Raw genomic sequence first — 18322 nt, forward strand, 5'->3', positions numbered from 1 at the left:
ATGGGCCAACAAAAATTTTAACAAATAAATCATCCTTCGTTAAAATTATGAAACACTAAGAAGCTATGAAGTACGGACACTTTGTTGAGTTTTCGGACACATTTCGGACACGACACTCGTCCAACACACGTGTCTGCGGTGTCCAACCGTGCCTTAATAAAAAGTAAAAAATTCTTCTCCGGATACGCTTAGACACACCTAAATACCATCACGTGTCAACGTGTCCAGTCTTATTCTTAACATATATTTTTGAAATAAATTTAGTTATAGTATATATTATTATTTATTAAAACAAAAAAATATTTTAAATACTTAATATAATTAAATTAAAATATTAAAAATAATTAAAAAAATTAATTTATATTTTAATATCAATAAAATATCAAAATATTATTACGATTTATTTAAAAAATACTTTATATTTTATATGTATGCGTGTCCCCGTACCTTATAAGATTTTAAAATTCGAACGTGTCCCGTGTCCGTGGATCATAGCTAAGAAGTAAAGAACTAAACCTAAGGAGCTAACCAAATCAAAGCAATTAAACTCCATTGTGATCTGCATCGGGTACTACTGTCGAGTGTTATATCCTAAAAGCCTGAAATTCACTTATGTGAGATGGTACCAATGATAGAATACCAAAAAATAAATAAATAAAAATTGAAGAATGGAAGTACAAAACTTTTAACTCTTTCCACATTTGCCAATGTGTATCACATTAAAATCTTAACTATGAATGGCTGGCGGTTTAAACATAAAACCAGTCAAATGGAGAAAGGGGGAAACTCACCCCATAAATTAGATTAGATGAGTTACAACATTAATTTCCGCTGGACTTGAGAAAAACAGAAAAAAAATAAAATAAAAATTATAGAGAAGAAATGAGTAAGAAAGAAATGTCTTCCCCCAGCAGCATTGCAACATGCCCTCCATTTAGGGATCTCAGAATCTGAATTCAGGATCCACATCCATTGCCCAAGTAAATTTTGCCAGCAACGATTTGTTGAATATCTGAGCATTTCACAAAAAATATTTAAGTGACAAAATGAGTTCTAAGATGACACAGGTCACAGCTCACCAAAGGGAACTATAAGCATAATTTGAGGTGTAAAACCACATGCCATCAATTAGGAAGCACTCAAACAGCAGCCCCCATACTGGATTTTGGTTTTATCAGTTGGGGAGACACATGGATAACTTCTATGGAACATTTATTTTCTCTCATGTGATCTTAGTTCTAATCTTTATATGATTGAAAAGCTCAAAACTGACTTTCCTGTGAAACTACTATTTTTGCATTTGAAAAAGAAATAAAAAAAAAAAGAAAAAAGAAAAAGATGCAGTGAACTAGTATTTTGATTATTTTTAAAATTAATGCAGGTATGCAAAAACTGATTTTTAATGATTTTATCCAAAAATATGCTGAAACACAACAAAATAACTTATCATATACAAGAAAAGAAGCCAGCACCTTTTCAATGGGAACCTCATGCCGTTTGCACCAGGCAACTGTAATCCTAGGGTCAAGATAGTTTATCTTGGACGTGCCCAATGCCACAGTTTTCAGATCTTCTTTTGTCTTCATTTCACGTTCCATTTTCTCAATCTTTGCATTGGTTTGAGAGATCTTTTTCTCTAGCCTGTGCATTACATTTACCAAAATTATACATCACATCTAACCAAAGCAATCATTAAGAATTTCGGAAAAGGTATATTACGCTTCAGGGGCTAAGTTCCTTTTTGTCTTTCCATCTGAACCCTTTAGAGGGGGCTTTTCTTTCCTTGCTCTGTCCAAATCTGTCTTTAGCTCCTTCAGAACATCCTACAAGATTAAGCCAAATCCAATTATATGTTTATGAGCCACAAGGCAAGTCTACTGTAAAATTCAAGCATATCAATCAAGAAATTCACCCAGTAACAAGTCCATTACCTTAAGCTCACCAATCTTGTTTGTTAACCTTTCAATTTGTGACGAGTGAGATTTTGAAACACTGCGTTGATGATTACAAATGATTGCAACCTTTTACGGAAAACACAAGTCAATAAAACTTGAACATGAAAAAAAAAAAATTACACAAATGCAATATCATTGGTATAAAGAATTGATCACTTAGTGAAATTACCTGTTTATTTGCATGTTGATAAACAAGAATCTTTTCGACAACATCACCCTCTTTAGTTTCCTTATTCAACTGTTGTCACATGATTCCCGGAAAATTAAGCATGCAAGTCCATATATAATCCAACACAAGAAATCATCATAAATACAAAAGAAATGAACCTTCCACTTGGAATATATCTAGAAGCACAAGGATTTATTATAGAATTTCATGGGTGAGTAGCTCCAAGAGAAGATTTTGTGTTTTTTCCCATGTGTATTGGCAGAGCTATTATATAGTTCTGTGCTTTGTACATTTTTATATGACCTTCGACATGAAAAGAGGTAATCCAATATTCCAATGGTGCCAAAATTAAAATCTAATAGAAAATTTCAATAGTTAAAATTGCCCTCTAACCTGAATGGATAAGGGTGGACAAAAGAGCACTTTCAATGTCAGACATAGAATTATTAACAAAATATACAAATGCCAATTGCTACTACACAGAACATGCCATTTCAATAAAGCAGTTCTTACCATATCATCCAACGTGATAGATGCATTGAATGTACGGAAGACCTTTGCAGTTAGGCCAGGCATGAGTTCCTTCAGATGAGCATTTAATTTACTTGTATCCAACTTGTCAAAAAGATCATCACCGGGGCGCTTATCTGAAAATTAATAACAGGAATGTATTTGAAAGCTTCTCACTTATAATGGTAACAAATAAAGTTTCTTTGTCTTTTTCTCTTCTTTTTTTTTTAGTGATGGGAAGACAGTTCCTGACCTTTTTGGAACTTCAAAATTGCATCATAAACAGGAAGCTCAACCTCAACTGTATTCTCATACTTGATAGAATCTTTACCAAGGAAGTTAAACTGTAATTTAACAAAAAGGAAATATGCCAACCATCAAGTATAAATTGATCATAAACCACCTTAGGAGAGGGATTGGGAAAATTTTAGAATGCCCCAAAGGACATATATTCATCAACCCTTACTGAAAATTACCTTCAGTTTGTTGGGAGCTTCTCTGGTCACATTCTCCACTTTTAATGTACAACAACCAACAGTATCAGCTTCATCATCATCCTGAGGGGAAAAACACATGAAAACTTGAAGCAATATGTGAGGAAGAAGGCAATATATAAACTAAGAGACCATGCCAGGATTACACATTCAAAATATTCCAATTAATCCACTTCACAGAATTGTAGTTCCAGCCAGGATTATGAGAATAACCTCCTTTGAATCAACAAAGAAATATAATCCATCCATCAAAATAACTTTTTCAGTAAATACCAATCAAAAGGTCAAGAAGATCTCATCCCAAACAACACGGGACTTTATTGCAACAACTGACAAACAAGCTCAGATTTTGCATTTTTGCCCCATTGTTTATGTGACATCTTAGAAATATTTGGAAAACAAAACTATCAAATAAAACATGCAAGTGATTTTCAATTTAGAATATGGACAACTTTAATGACACAAACAAGTGATTTTCATTCAAATTGACTTGAAGATTTAATATATATTCCAGTATATAAATGTTTTGGTGAAGAGGGAATAGATAGAGATTATACCTTCTCATTGCCAGCCCTCAGAGCTAATTTATCAATAAGATAAGTAGCAACAGCAATTTGCTGCTTAGTAATATCTTTACTCTTAAAATCTTTTGTGTAAGCAGCCCTAATGTTCTCTATATAATCCTGCACAGAGAAATCAAGAACCAATGGAATTGAATTCCATTTAAGTTTCATCCAAAAACAGTGTGCAAGAGAAAGACTAGTTCAAATAATCTAGCAATGCATGCAAGCACCTTCAACATCCTGGCTTTCTCATACTTTTCCTTGTCACTTTGACCCTTTAGGGCACTACTAGCTGCTAGAAACACGTATTTGAATAACTTTGGATTGATTGGGTCATTCCAAAAGGCTAACCATGTAACTGTATCGTCGTGCCTTATCTCCTTCCACCTGTAAGATTACAAAATTTAATGATATAAAAACAGAGCCAAAAGTCCTCTTTTTGGATAAGATTTGATAGGCCCATACTTTTCGCCAGGAATAGGACATTCAGGAACTGGAGCATCCTTTCCAATATTAATTGTGATATCACTTGGATGAATGCGCCTTTTCAATTTTCCCATCTGATAAAATTCGTTGCAATCAGTGAATAGGTAATGGAAGCTACTGAAATGGGTAAACGTTCTGGAGATGCAGCCACTATTTGAATGAAACAATCAAATCAGGAAAATCTGCACGTCAAACTCCAGTCAAATGTATCATTACCTTAGGATGCTCCCCACGGCCTCGGAACAATCCTGGTGGTTCAACTCTGAAATTACCAACCTGAAATAATAAAGATGTAATAAGAACTAATCGTAATTTGATCCCTCCACCGCCCCCTTTTTTCTCTTTTCTATAATGAATAGCATTATGAGAATATATTTAAAAATTGAAAGCTTGAATGAAAAATGTGTATAATAGATATAAAAACACAAACAATTATACTGAAATATTAACAATATAAACACAATGATGTCATGTTGCACGTGCATTCTTCTCAATTTTTGCCTTGATTTCTAATGTGCCATTGACTTAATACTAGAGTGAAACTCATATTGATAGATAAAACCCAAAGACTAGATTGCAAGTTACACCAGCAAAACTTCCTTAAGTTGAAGGATATGAAAACAATTTACCAAACAATAAGATAATAGACACGGAAAGACATGAAATGGTAATCGGAGGATTGTTGGTGCCCCAGTGGTCCAGACTCGCAGACCAATCTAGCACCAACTAAAGATCAAAATATAAAGTGAAAGTGAACATTCAAATTTGATAACAAAAATTCCTAACAACCTCTAAAGCAAGACCAAGTAAAGAGAATGTAACACATTACTTCTCCTGCAAAATATAATGGCCTGATCACAGGTCATAAATTCTCCAGAAAATCCTAAGAAAGAAATCCAAAAGATAAATTGACAAATATTTTTTGAGAAAAGGGAAACCAGACTAAACCTTCTCTTTCACACCATCAACAATGGCCCACATGTATTTCTCTTCTTGTTTTATTTTCTCCTCCTTCAAGGCCTTCTTCTCCTGCAGACGAACAGCTTTAACACTTAACAATCAAATAAATGACTTATGAAATTCAAAGATTAATTAAGTAGCCAATACGAACATACATACATGCAGATGTAACTCTGTACAGATATACAAACATAGAACATCTAATCCCAGATCCTTAAAAATGAGACTGATGTTGGGCCGACAACGGGTCAAAACTGTAAAATTTAGCAGGACGATTGCAAATTGACCTAGTTGCTTCTCTACTCCCTACCGGAAGTTGTTAACAAATCAACAAACTTGTATCTTGCAAGATCAACAAACTATGTAGAGCATGACCAAAGACATGAAGTACTCTATTATTAGGACTACACAGACGTACAGCTAAATTCAAAATTACATCTCTCTAAAACAAATCACTGCATGCATATATCGGATGCAAACCAGAAATCCTAAGAGCAAAAGTAATGCTTTAATATATCAAATTCTATTATTAATAATGAAAATATTGAGAAGTCTATAAAAAAGCTACCAACTTACATCTGCAGTCATTTGTTTTTTCTTTTCCTTTTCACTTTGGTACCAGTTGTAAATTGGTCTAAAGTCACAATCTTTCAAATTCTGAATTACATGATTCTTTCCTAGCAATTTACGCCAGTCAGTCCAGAAATTTTCCTTGAACTTTTCTTTCAGCATGTAATCTGTTTCTAGCATGACTGCATACATTGTTGCAACCTGCAATATGTATTTTAGTTCATAATACTGTCAGCTACTCTAAGGAAACAGACTTTATAAATTGAAGAACATTAATTAACAAGAGCAATCAGTCACTTGAAGATGAAAGAACACAGTTTCCAGAGAAAAGACCTAACCTCCTCTTGCTCGGGAGTTAAATCAACATCTTGATCCTTGTAGCGCATCTTTATCCCATGGGGCTTGTAAGGAGGTGGGAAAATGACGCCATTGTGAACCAAAGTTGTCCATTTTTTCTGGCCATCACCAGAGCTAGGAAGAAGTTTAGTGGATTTGGAATATTCTGAACCACTTCCTGATTTTTTCAACTTCTTGTTCTTGGCTTGTTTCTTAAAAGATTTGGTACTAGCCTTATTAACTTTAGTGATCTTTGTCACCTGTTTTATAGAAGATGATTTATTAGCTGATGTGGCCGATTTCTTGATTCTCTGGGAAATAGGTACATCATCATCATCATCCTCTACCTTTGGCTCAACTTTCAGAGAGCTTTGCTTAGGCTTCACTGACAAGGCTGGCTCTGAAATCTTTGACTTCTTTGCAGAAGAGTTCATGGAATTACTGTTATCTATGGGTCTTTTATTACTTGCACCAGAACCATTTTGTGGCTCTTTCTGAACTTTCGGAATAGGCTTTTTCTGATCAGATTTGTCATAATTACTACTAGATGTTCCCATGTTTGCATTCCAGTTTATCTTTGTTGACAAAGGGACATTATCATCAGAATCAGAATCATCAACAGACTTCTTGATGATGACCGGGGTTGCTTTGTTGTGGTTACTGTTCACCTTCAACCTAGCACTCAATGGTTTATTATCCTCCTCATCCTCTGAATCTTCAGAATAATTCTTTGAAGAATCTTTGATTGATTTTGTTTCCTTTTTAAGATCACCAGACACTTTCTGATTAATAAGAGGCTTTGGTTTATCTGCTGGATGAGGAGGTTTTGAATTCGCCATAGGCAACTTGGCAGAAGTGGAGTTGGCAAGTGAATTTGGTCGTTTTGAGACACCTACAGGAGATCTCAAAGGAGATGTCAAAGGCGAAGCCTTAGCCAATGGAACAGTATTACCCTTCTGTGCACTAGAGCTTGAAGACGATGGTGACCTCAAGGGTGACACCTTAGCAGATGGAGCAGCATTACCCTTCTGTGCACTAGCGCTTGAAGATGTGGGTGATCTCAATGGTGAAGCCTTAGCAGATGGAGCAGCACTACCCTTTTGTGCATTAGAGCTTGAAGATGGGGGGGATCTTAATGATGAAGCCTTAGCAGATGAGAAATTATTACCCCTCTGTGCACTAGAGCTAGAAGATTGACCATTTGAAGAAGGCACGCCAGAAATCCTCTTGTATGTATGACCATCTTGACTATGTGAAGTTGACTTCTTTACATCTGAATGCAATTGGCTTTTCTTATTCGATGAGTACCGTTTTATAGTTAATGGCATATTATCATCATCGTCATCATCAAACTTGTTGGGCAAAACTGGTTTGTCAGAAGCCTCAACAGCCATTATTCAACTTTAGAAAGTGTTGGCATGCGCATCACATATAATTCTGCTGTGAAGAAAAGAATTTTACATTAAGAATAACAACCAAATAAAGAATCACTTACACAGCGCTGCAGGAGCAGTAGATTTCAATTCCAAGATAAGGGTAAGCAATCTCATCCATTTGCCACAGCTAATGAATATAACATATGGTAGCCCATTAAAACAAAGGGACTCTGGACTCCTCAATTATCCATACTTGCTCTTACATATTCACATGGGGGAGAACAATATAACCCTAAAGCAAAAGAAAAAACAATACCAAACCCCACAACCCTAATACTTTCTGAGACAAACTCAAGTTGTATTTGATTTTTCTATTAGGGGAAAAGTAAAACACAACTCCTCTTATATAAAGACGAAGAACAATGAAAAATCACCAATTCCTAATTCACACCACCAAGCTCTCAGAAGCTGCGAAAAAACTAAGTATCAGCAAAACACAATAAACGATAAGCTAAAATTCACATAACCCAATACCAAATTTCAGCAGAGAACAAAAAGGGGACATGTAAGACATTTTAACCCCAAACAACACCCGCCACCACCACCATCACCACCAACAACTAGTCTAAAAATGTCAATGAAATTAACCTCCAAGAAAAACAAAGAAACAATCAAGAATTAAATCATTAGTGCGTAAAGCTTATGGGGCGGTATCGGTACAAGAGAAAAGCTAAAAAAAGAAGGGGAATAACAAGTGCATGTAATAAAAGGGGGGAAAATGCAGATAAGCAAAAGATCCATGCCATTTAAACATAAAATAAAATTGAAGAGAGATAAAACGCAATGAAATAAAGAATTAAATAACTAATTAGCATACTCACAGAGAGAAAGAATAAGAATAAGGAATGGCGGTGGTGGAAGTGAAGAGTGAATAGATAGATAGATAGATAGAGATAGAGAGGAATATGGCGGAGAAGTGCGAAGGTAAGGTAAGGTAAGGTGAGGTGAGGTGAGGGTAGCTGACAGATACAACAAATAAAGAGAGAGAAATGAGAGGGGAAGGGAAGGGAACGAGTTAGGGTGAGTCGAGTCGAGTTGAACTCAGCGAAATTTGGGAACTTACGATTATATGAATGAATTGAAAGAAAACAGAAAGAGAGGGGTCACAGGTGTCAGGTTCAGCGTCCGGTGACTTTGGTCAGCTAACGTTTTCCTCCTCCATATCTCACCCCTTCTCATTTTTCTACTGCCCACTTTGTTCGGACCCCCCAATACCCCTTCACCCTACCCATTTCAATGGGCCCAAACCCATATCTCAACACGGCCCAATATGTTTCGTTTCATTGTTTTGGCCCAATTTTTTATAGCCCAATTTTTGTTTCAATGGCAATTTAATAATTTGGATTCATGTAACTATAAAAAGAGTCACACTAGTGTAAAGATTCACTTTATACAGATTTTATACAGATATTTTTTGTGGTTCAAACTAGTGATAGGTGTCCTTTTTTCTTTTATTAGAGAGAGTTCCAATATAAATACAAAGACTGTAATTGTAATATTCTCAGTTCGAATTATTGACTCAAGTTTATTTTCTTTTTTCTTTTCTTATTGTAATATACTAGTAGATTAAATAATTATATATAACGGTAAAATAATACATATTTAACTATTTAAACAATAATAACACATTTTTTTATTTTTTCTTTACGTCTTTATTCACAACTTTTTAAATGATAATTATAAAAGAATAGTATTCGTATGATATATAAAAAATTGTTAAATATTTATTTATAAGTATATATTAAAAAAATAATTATAACGTGTATTGTTAATTTGTTATAAACATTTTAACATTTTATTAGTTTGCTTTCTTTTTATTTTTACATGGAAATAATTAAACATGTTAAACAAAATCAAGACATTATTACATTTATGTTTAGTTTTTATTAATTAACGGAAACTATTCTAACATGATATATAACTTAGTCAAAGTATATGAATTGTATTTTTTTTTTCATTAAAATTACATTATCTTCACTGATAAAAGATAATTTTAATTTTACTTCAAATAATTTTTCAAATTTATATATCTAGCAATTAAATTCTTAATTTCAAGCAACTTAATAAAATTAGATAGTCCAATTTTCACAATTTAAATTAAATACAATTTTCAGCCATGAAATATATTTTTTATATGCAACAAAAACATATATCATATGATATATATATATATATATATATATATATATATATATATATATATATATATATATATATATATATATTGATATTTACTAATTCAAATCATATCAAATAATCATAATCTATCTATTATACAAAGGAGATATAGAAATATTTTGATATTTAATTTTTTTTTCTAAAATATCTTTTATTGTACAAAATTTATAAGATAAAATATTTTATATGTGAATAGAGTAAATTTAAATCTATCACATAATTTATATATTTTTTAATTTATCTGTTTCTATATATTTATAGGTTAATATTTTTATATGAATTTTGTTTTTATTTTGCCTAAAATTAAGAAATATACAAATAGCATTTTTGTTATGATAGACAGGTTGAGTAAAGAGGCTGTGTGCTTATATGATGTTCTCCAAACTATTGTTTCTGATCATAACGTAAAACTTTTGAATAATTTTTAGAAAGTGTTGTAGGGTAAGTTGGGTACAAAATTATTATACTCTATTATAGTCAAATTAAAATGGTAAATCAAATGTTAAGGATCTTATTACGTGCTGTTGTTAGTAAGAATTTGAGAACTTGAAAAATTGTTTATTTTTTATTGAGTTTGCTTATAATAGGACTATTTATTCTTCTACGGATTTTTCTTATTTTGAACTTATTTATGGTTTTAATCCTTTTGAATTATTTTAGACTTATTACTTTTGTCTTTGAGTGATCTTATTAATTTGGATGGAGAAAGTAAAGTTGAAAAAGTTAAAGTAATGCACTGGAAAGCAACTGAGTTAATTAAAAAAAAAAAAGGTTGACCGTTCAAAGAGTAAATAAAGATCGAAGACAACTTATCTTTAAATTTAGTGGCTGGATATGGATTCATTTGAGAAATGAGAGGTTTCTACTCAAAGAAAATTCAAGTTAGACCTTAAGGATGATGGTCTATTTCAAGTGCTAGAAAGGATCAATGACAATGCTTACAAAATTGGCTTTTCAGGTGAGTATAATGTGACATCTACTTTTAATGTCTTAACCTAGCTTCTTTTGATTTTGATGCAGGTTCGAAGACGAATCTTTTTTAGAAGAAAATGAATAATACAAGCTCTATGGGATAAACTAAAAACTGCCATATGCCAATTGGTCCACTTACAAAAGTAACAACTAAGAGAATAAAAGAAGGTTTTGTAAACATGGTTAAATTATTTGTCTAAAAAAATTATCAAGAATTAGTTAAGACAATGATTAACGATTATAAAAACCTAAACGTTTTACTATTTACAAATTGTATTAAAAATTCTTATTAGTCAAGGTAGATCAAATAGGCATCACTTTATTATTATTATTTATTTTAAGACTTATTTTATGTTTTATTTTATTTTATTTTATTTTATTTTATTTATTTTAGGCTCAATTATAATTTGATTCATTTTTTATTTTAATAAAGTTATGAGTTAGGATAACTTAAGAAATATAAAAACCAGCTAAACTAATCTTGTAGCCACTTTTTTTTAAATTTTTTTATGAATATTTTTTTTTTTTTGAGTTTGCTTGAGAAATTTAAGTATGAACAAAAAAGGTGCAATTTTTTTAATTATTACATCAAAAAATCAAATTGAGACAGAAAAGTTCATTTCTTTAATTTTTATCTTATTTTAGGTTTTGTTGTTTATCAAAAAATAAAATAAAATAAAATGAGAGGCGAAAACAATATTAGAATTTTGTTTATATATTTTATATGGTGTTGAAAAATAATTTTAATGGTTAACACTTAATATCAATATAATGTTTTTTTATTCTTTATTCTTTAATAACAAGATATTTAATTTTCGATGGTTTTTTATTTGTATTTATTAAAATCATTCGGTACGTTTATTTTATTAAATCACTTGATTTTCAATTAATAAAATCTAATAGTTCACAAAAATGATATATCTAATATAGACAAAATCAAACTTATTATAATTAAATATACTTCCTCTACTTATGATTTGAAGAGGATTATACGATTTCGATAGTTTAATCAAATAATATATATAATATCAAATATTTATTATTATATGTAATTTATCAAACTAAGAAAGTAATATCCCAAATTATTTTTTAAAATAATCAAATTAGCCTTGAATATTTTAAAATATTAAATATATTTACCTCTAATAAAAAAGAAATAATTCAAGCTATAGTATATTTTATAGAATTCAACTAATATATGTTTTTTGACACAAAATAAAATTATTATTAGTAAAATATTCTAAATATTTGTATTTAATAAATATAAAATAAATATATTAAAATTTTAAATTTTTTATTTTTAATAAAAAAATTAATTTATAATATTAACATATACTCTTAAGAAACAAAATAACTAAATCCTATTTTATAAAGTGACAAGTTTCATTTATTTTTCTAAAAATAATTTAATAAAAGAATCAAATTAACAAAAATTGAAAATAGAAGAAATTAATTTGTCTTTTTATATTATTAAAAAAACTAATTTATTCAATAAAATGTCCTGAATTAAAATTTCAATATTTATTTATTAAGTACTAATTTATTCAAAGCAAAATTATTTAAAAAATTAAGAATATTATTTTTACATGCTGATTGCTTGTTAAAAATAAAATAAACTCAGCTAATATTAAATTAGTATTATCTTTGTCAATTATTCCTTTTAAGTTGTTCAAATAAATTTAATTAAAAACAATGTCTTAACTGTTATTTTTAAAAAAATATTCTTAATTTATATCTAAAATTATTTTATTTTACATATAGTATAAACGATGTTCTGTAATAATTTTTATTTAATACTATACTAAAAAAAACTTTAACACAAGTAATCCTTTAATTTCCAAAAGTTTCGTTTTTACTATTCCGTAACAAAAATAATAGTCTCTACTTACACTGTAATAATTACAAAATTTATTTTCTCTTTCTTACATTATTATTACATCACTCAAGCCACTCAAGCCATATGTTATAACTAGGCTGGCAATTCATATTCTACCCGCGGGTATTCAATCCGGTCCAATCCATTCAGATAGGATAAGCTATCCGACCCGCTGCGGGTAGGGTAGTGTAAGGTACGGTCCGAATATGCTTGCGGGTAGGGTAGGATACGGGTTTAGGGTGTACCCTACCCTATCCGCATCTCATATATAACACATATTTTATAAAAATTGAGTATACAATGAAGGAAGTGAAAGTTGAACCCACAACCTCTCTTATGTAATGATTTACAATAAATAAATAACCATTAAAATTAGTTAGTTAATTTAGTAATTTAAAGCATTAGTTTTTTATTTTTTATTTTATTAATATGTATAAAATTCGAAATGATTGAATTTTATATTTACTTTGAAAAAATTTAATATTTCTGCGGGTAGGGTAAGGTTTAGAATTTTAGGGTGCAGGTAGGGTTAGGGTTGAGAGATTCTCAACCTGCGAGTAGGGTAGGATAGAGTTTTAATAAAATTTTCAACTCGCGGTAGGATTAGGGTGTAGGGTCCAAACCCTACCCTACCCTACCCATTGCCAGCTCTAGTTATAAGTGTATAAACAAAAAACATATCTTTAAATTTGTATGATTTTTTGCTCTGTATACTATAATTCACCCTATAAAAATGTGAACTATTTTTTTTTAAAGATAATAGATTATATTTCATTAATTATTGAAAAATAGAATACAAAGATGTCCAAAAGTAGGACAGCATAATGAAAGATGGGGATTTCTCAAAAATACTACACTGAAAGTATTCATCCAACGGTGCGTGGTCGAAAAAAGAAGAAAAATCTTAAAGAAGAAAGAATGATAAATCAAATTGAATGCAACTAAGAGCTTGCCTCGTGGAGATGACGACCTAAACTGGGAGTTCTTTGGATTTCACGGGAGCAACTTGACAGAGCTTGTTAGAAGGCAGACGGCATTGAAGTAGAACCTTCAAAAATTAACTGGTTGCGAGCTTTCCAATAGTTCCAGCAAATGATAGCAAGCAATTGAGGATTACGGTTAGTATTCTTCAACGGGTTAAGCATCTCTGTTGATGCAGTCCACCATGTCCAAAAGTTATTAGGACTCTGAGGGGAAAGACAGTCACGAAGATAACTCTGAGATCATACATCTTTAATTCTAGAGCAATCGATCAAACAATGAGTGACTGTTTCGGTTGCTTCATGACAGCAGGGGCATATTGGTGATATAGATGGGATGCGGTGATGAATCTGAGCAAGCACCGGAAGCCGGCCATGGAGAGCTTTCCAAATAAATAGCTTAATTTTGTGAGGCAAGTTCAACTTCCATAGATCAATCCATGGCTTTTTCTACTGCATATAATTAGGGCAAAGCTCCAGAGGCGGATGGTAAAATAAATAGCCAATTCTGTAACATGAAGTTGTATCATATTACTTGAATTTGTTCAAATTCCATTGCAATTTGTCTCTACTCTGCTGAATTTTAACTGACAAAATCCTGTTTGCAACGTCTTGGTGAAATAATTCTTGAACGAGATTCTGATTCCAATTCATATCTTTAGTAATTAGATCTTTAACTCTTGGAACTAACTCAGAAATAGCCTGTCTATTTGGCATGTCAGAAATCATTAAAGGATACGAAGGAGACAGCCAAGGATCCTCAAAGGTTCGGATATTCTCTCAAGTACCCACAGCCCAATTAAGACCTTTTTCAACAATCTTTCGGCCTTCCAGTATGCTCCTCCATCCCCAAGAAGGTAAGACTCCAATTTCCGCCGTTATAACATTACCATTGCTAAAGTATTTACCTCTTAGGATTTTGGATAATAAGGAAGTAGGCTGTGTTACGAGTCACCAAAACTGTTTGCCTAAAAGCGCCAGATTTTGGATTCTGAGATCTTTAAATCCAAGGACTCCTTCTTTTCATGGGCGAGTCATAGTGTCCCAGCTAATCCAAGTTATCCGTCTTTCAGAACCTTTTTGTCCCCACCAGAACTGAGAAAGTAGAGAGTGAATTTTCGAAATTAAACCATCAGGCAACTTGAAGCAAGACAATGTATAAATAGGAATAGCTTCTCCCACTGCCTTAAGCAATACGTGTCTACCACCTGACGATAGAAGATTGCGCTTCCACCCTTGGATTTTTTTCTGAACATTTTCTTTGATCATACTAAAAGAAGCCTTTTTCGATTTAGAGACTGTAGAAGGCAAACCAAGGTATTTATCCTGAACTCCAATATGATTAATATTTATAGAATTAGCCAGTAGTGTACGAGTAGTGGAGGGAGTGTTGTGGCTAAAGAATGGATCATGTGGATTCGAGAATTAGTGACAACTGTTTCTTATTCTGTTATTGTGGAAGGACAACCTTATAGTTTCTTCAAACCAAATAGAGGTATTCGACAAGGAGATTCTCTATCTCCCTATATTTTTCTCTTCTGTGCAGAAAGTCTCTCCTTCTTACTACACAAGGCAGAACAAAACAGACTAATTCAAGGTCTTCAGATACATAGGCGATGTCCCAAGGTCAACTACCTCCTCTTTGCTGATGATTCCATCTTATTATGTAAAGCTAATCCTAAAGCATGTTCAAATATCCTGCATTTGTTGAATTCTTATAAAAGCATCAGTGGCCAGAGGGTAAATCTTAATAGATGTAAACTAATTTGATCCTTAAATAAAAATATATTTTAATTGGTATGCTCTTTTAAGATAATCCATTATTTTGTACCCTTACACAATAGATTAGGGTTTGTAGTTGTCTTTTTTATTATTATTATTATTATTATTATTATTATTATTAAACTTAAGATCACAACAAGAGAATTAACATGTAATTATATAAATAAAATTTGAAAAAAATTAAGATTTTATGTAAAATTGAAAAGATAAATTAAACCTGTAAAACATAAAATTCTAACTAAATTTAAATTATAAATCATTTAAAATTGATAAACTTATTCAAGATTTTGAAAATAATAAATTTTAAGAATTAAATCGAAATTCTAACTATAGAATATACAACTTGATGTTTGTATAATTAAGTTGTCCTAAACATTATTAGTAAGTATTGAGATGGTAAAATATTAAATGATAGCACTGGATAGTTAACACAAGAAACCAGAGTTATTAGTAAGTATGACTAACCGTAATTAATATCTATCTTTGAATGTCTATCAATAAAATTATTCAAAGAAAAGTTCTCTTTAATGTACAAGGAAAAAAAAAATCCACATTAATAGAATTATAGTGAATGAATTCTTTTAAAGACATCTAATTTCTTATTTATATGTATCAGCACAAGAATGACAATAAACAGACAACACTCTTGATTCAGCAAGTTAGTATCTTTATCATTATAATTAAAAAATATTTTAATAAAAATTATATAAAAATTTAAATTTCAACGTATTATTAAAGTAAAAAATTTAAATTTTTTTATCAATTAAACACAAATACTTATTAGTTATATCAATTTATTTGTTGAGTACACACATTGTCTACATTTAGTTTTTATTAAAAGTTTTATTTCAACTTTATAGCTTAAAAATACATATTAAATGTATATAATTCTTTATTTTTATGAATTCTTGTTTGAAGTGTATTTTTTATTGATAAATTTTAAAAATTAATATGAGAAAGTACTGAAAAAATAAATTATCAAGTATCATTCATAGGCTAAAATAATAAAAAAATAACCAGAACTAAAATAATATTTTGCATATTTTAAAAAAGTTAAAAAATAAGTATAGTTAAATAATTGTGTTTTAGGAATTTAATGTTTTAGTTCACATGATATATTAATTATTATGATGATTATAAAATTTTGACAATATTTAAAAAATTAAAATCAATTATTTTATTATTTAGTGAAACTTTTTAATTTAAAATAAAAATATGAATAAATTAAAAAGTATTTTCATATGACTTTAATATTTATTTACTTTTAAACATTGTCAAACTTGTGTAATGTTCATATCTATTATAATAATAAACATAGAAAAATTTACTATAATTTATGTACTCTCGAGTAAAAATATGGAAGAAATATTTATAAAATTATTCAGACTATTCAGGAGATGAATTCTTATATTTTATTAATATTTTAAAGTTACTATTAGTGTTATTAATTTTCAAAACCTCATTTTCGGACACATTTGCAATTGATCCAAAAGCATTACTAGTATCTAGATGATTATTTTCCTACATAGATTGATATTTTTTAAATTCTTGTTCTTGCCATCACTAATATTACCTTGCTTGTGTATGAATTGACCATCTTGTGATTGTACATTGTTTATTTTAGAGTACTTGTTTTAGCAAAGCTGCATAATTTCTACAGTTACTTTCTCCATATCTTGATAGTATATCTTGCATTAACGGCATTTAAAATCTTTCTGCTTAACACTTTTCTCTATTAGTTACACTTATTAACGTTAGCTTATAACACATAACATATTATTGTACTAAGCATATAGATATGTTGTACCATGGTTAATCATATGTTTTATTTTATTCACATGTGAGCATCCTAAGCTAAAATAACTTATTTATTTGTCTGTTGTATCGTATTACAACCTATAAATTTAAAAAATTTACTTTTAAGTTCACGATCCACTGTTAAAAATCGAAAGAAAATAAGGTAAAAAAATTATCTGAGACTTATTTGCTGTCAAAATAAAAGAAATATGAAAAAGGGCTTATAACCTAAGCCTGTTACAATTGGCTAAAACCTATCCAAACTTTTTGTTCTCATTGTCATAAATCACAATTTTATCTTGTAGTGAGATCTCTGTAGAGTACAACGTAAGAAAAAAGATGTATTACCATCAAATTTTCAAACTAAGAAGAAATATGTGATTGGCATTTATATTGTTGGTTTTCATTGAGATTTACCACCTATAATGTTAAGATTTTTGAGACCTACTTCATTGTTATTTAGAATCCCGAACATATATTTTCATGTGTCAATTAAATAAGATTTTAGTGGTAGTTGAAACTGCAAATTCTTTACTTGTTAGAAGCTCAATGTTAGGGATGTAAAAGGCTTTGCATCCTTTCAATAAATCAGTAGTTCCTTTCAATTTCTGTTTCTTTAAATCATTAGTCACCTGTATTTCAAGTAAAATATAAAATAACTTTTAACTATTTTTAATTTTTTAATTATATAAAATATTTAAAATATTTTTTATTTTAATAAATAATAATATATTATTTTTAAACTCATTTAAAAATATATATTATTACGTATACGGAGAAAAAAATTTATTTTTTATTAAGACATGATTTGACACAATAGTGAGTGTCGAAAAGTATCGTATACACAATAATTCAATAAAATGTCGGCGTTGTCTACCATATCAACAATGGCTTGATAAACTTTTGAATTCAAATATATATATATATATATATATATATATATATATATATATATATATATATGAGCTGCCACTATCAAAGACAAGTTCAAGATCCTTAACAGATGTACTCTTTTCATGGAACAAAAATTTAACAAGTCTTGCACTATAGTGTTAAAAACTTACTCCAAGAAATATCCAAACAATTCTATATAAGTGAATGAGATCATTTCCAAAGAATAGAATCCTCCTCCTTGCACACTTAATCAGTGACCAATCACATCTCGAATCAAATAAAAAAATATGAAATTGGGACAAAAAGCTTGAACTGTCCTGCCAAAGCCAAGGACTCCTGTTGTCAATGGTGAAAAAATTACTGT

At 30.2% G+C, this 18322-nt stretch overlaps 1 protein-coding gene across 2 annotated transcripts; it reads right to left on the reverse strand.

The window, feature by feature from the left end:
- Nucleotides 1-669: 669 nt before the first annotated feature.
- On the reverse strand, nucleotides 670-8693 carry LOC112737277 (DNA topoisomerase 1). 2 transcript variants are annotated; one of them, XM_072213146.1, is made up of 16 exons: nucleotides 8301-8693; nucleotides 6046-7480; nucleotides 5714-5908; nucleotides 5126-5206; nucleotides 4394-4453; nucleotides 4157-4251; nucleotides 3922-4078; nucleotides 3686-3811; nucleotides 3111-3191; nucleotides 2888-2978; nucleotides 2638-2771; nucleotides 2125-2193; nucleotides 1932-2021; nucleotides 1720-1823; nucleotides 1473-1641; nucleotides 670-1012 (listed from the first exon to the last, which is right to left on the reverse strand). In XM_072213146.1, the coding sequence occupies exons 2-16, from the start codon at nucleotides 7435-7437 to the stop codon at nucleotides 944-946; spliced, it is 2913 nt and encodes a 970-aa protein (XP_072069247.1). In that variant the 5' UTR covers nucleotides 7438-7480; nucleotides 8301-8693; the 3' UTR covers nucleotides 670-943. The 2 variants fall into 2 exon arrangements, with proteins under 2 accessions (XP_072069247.1, XP_025642884.1); XM_025787099.3 differs by having other exon boundaries at nucleotides 6046-7483.
- Between the last annotated feature and the right edge of the window lie 9629 nt (nucleotides 8694-18322).

The sequence above is a fragment of the Arachis hypogaea genome, chromosome 13 (genome assembly GCF_003086295.3).
Source record: "Arachis hypogaea cultivar Tifrunner chromosome 13, arahy.Tifrunner.gnm2.J5K5, whole genome shotgun sequence".
NCBI classification, from domain to species: Eukaryota; Viridiplantae; Streptophyta; class Magnoliopsida; order Fabales; family Fabaceae; genus Arachis; species Arachis hypogaea.

Excerpts from the sequence above, each read along its gene's own strand:
- LOC112737277 (XM_072213146.1), bottom strand. The coding sequence starts at position 7,437 with ATGGCTGTTGAGGCTTCTGACAAACCAGTTTTGCCCAACAAGTTTGAT. Across the intron at positions 2,022-2,124 it reads ATCAACATGCAAATAAACAG|GTTGCAATCATTTGTAATCA; the intron begins GTAATTTCACTA and ends TTTCCGTAAAAG. Across the intron at positions 1,642-1,719 it reads AGGAACTTAGCCCCTGAAGC|GCTAGAGAAAAAGATCTCTC; the intron begins GTAATATACCTT and ends TGTAATGCACAG.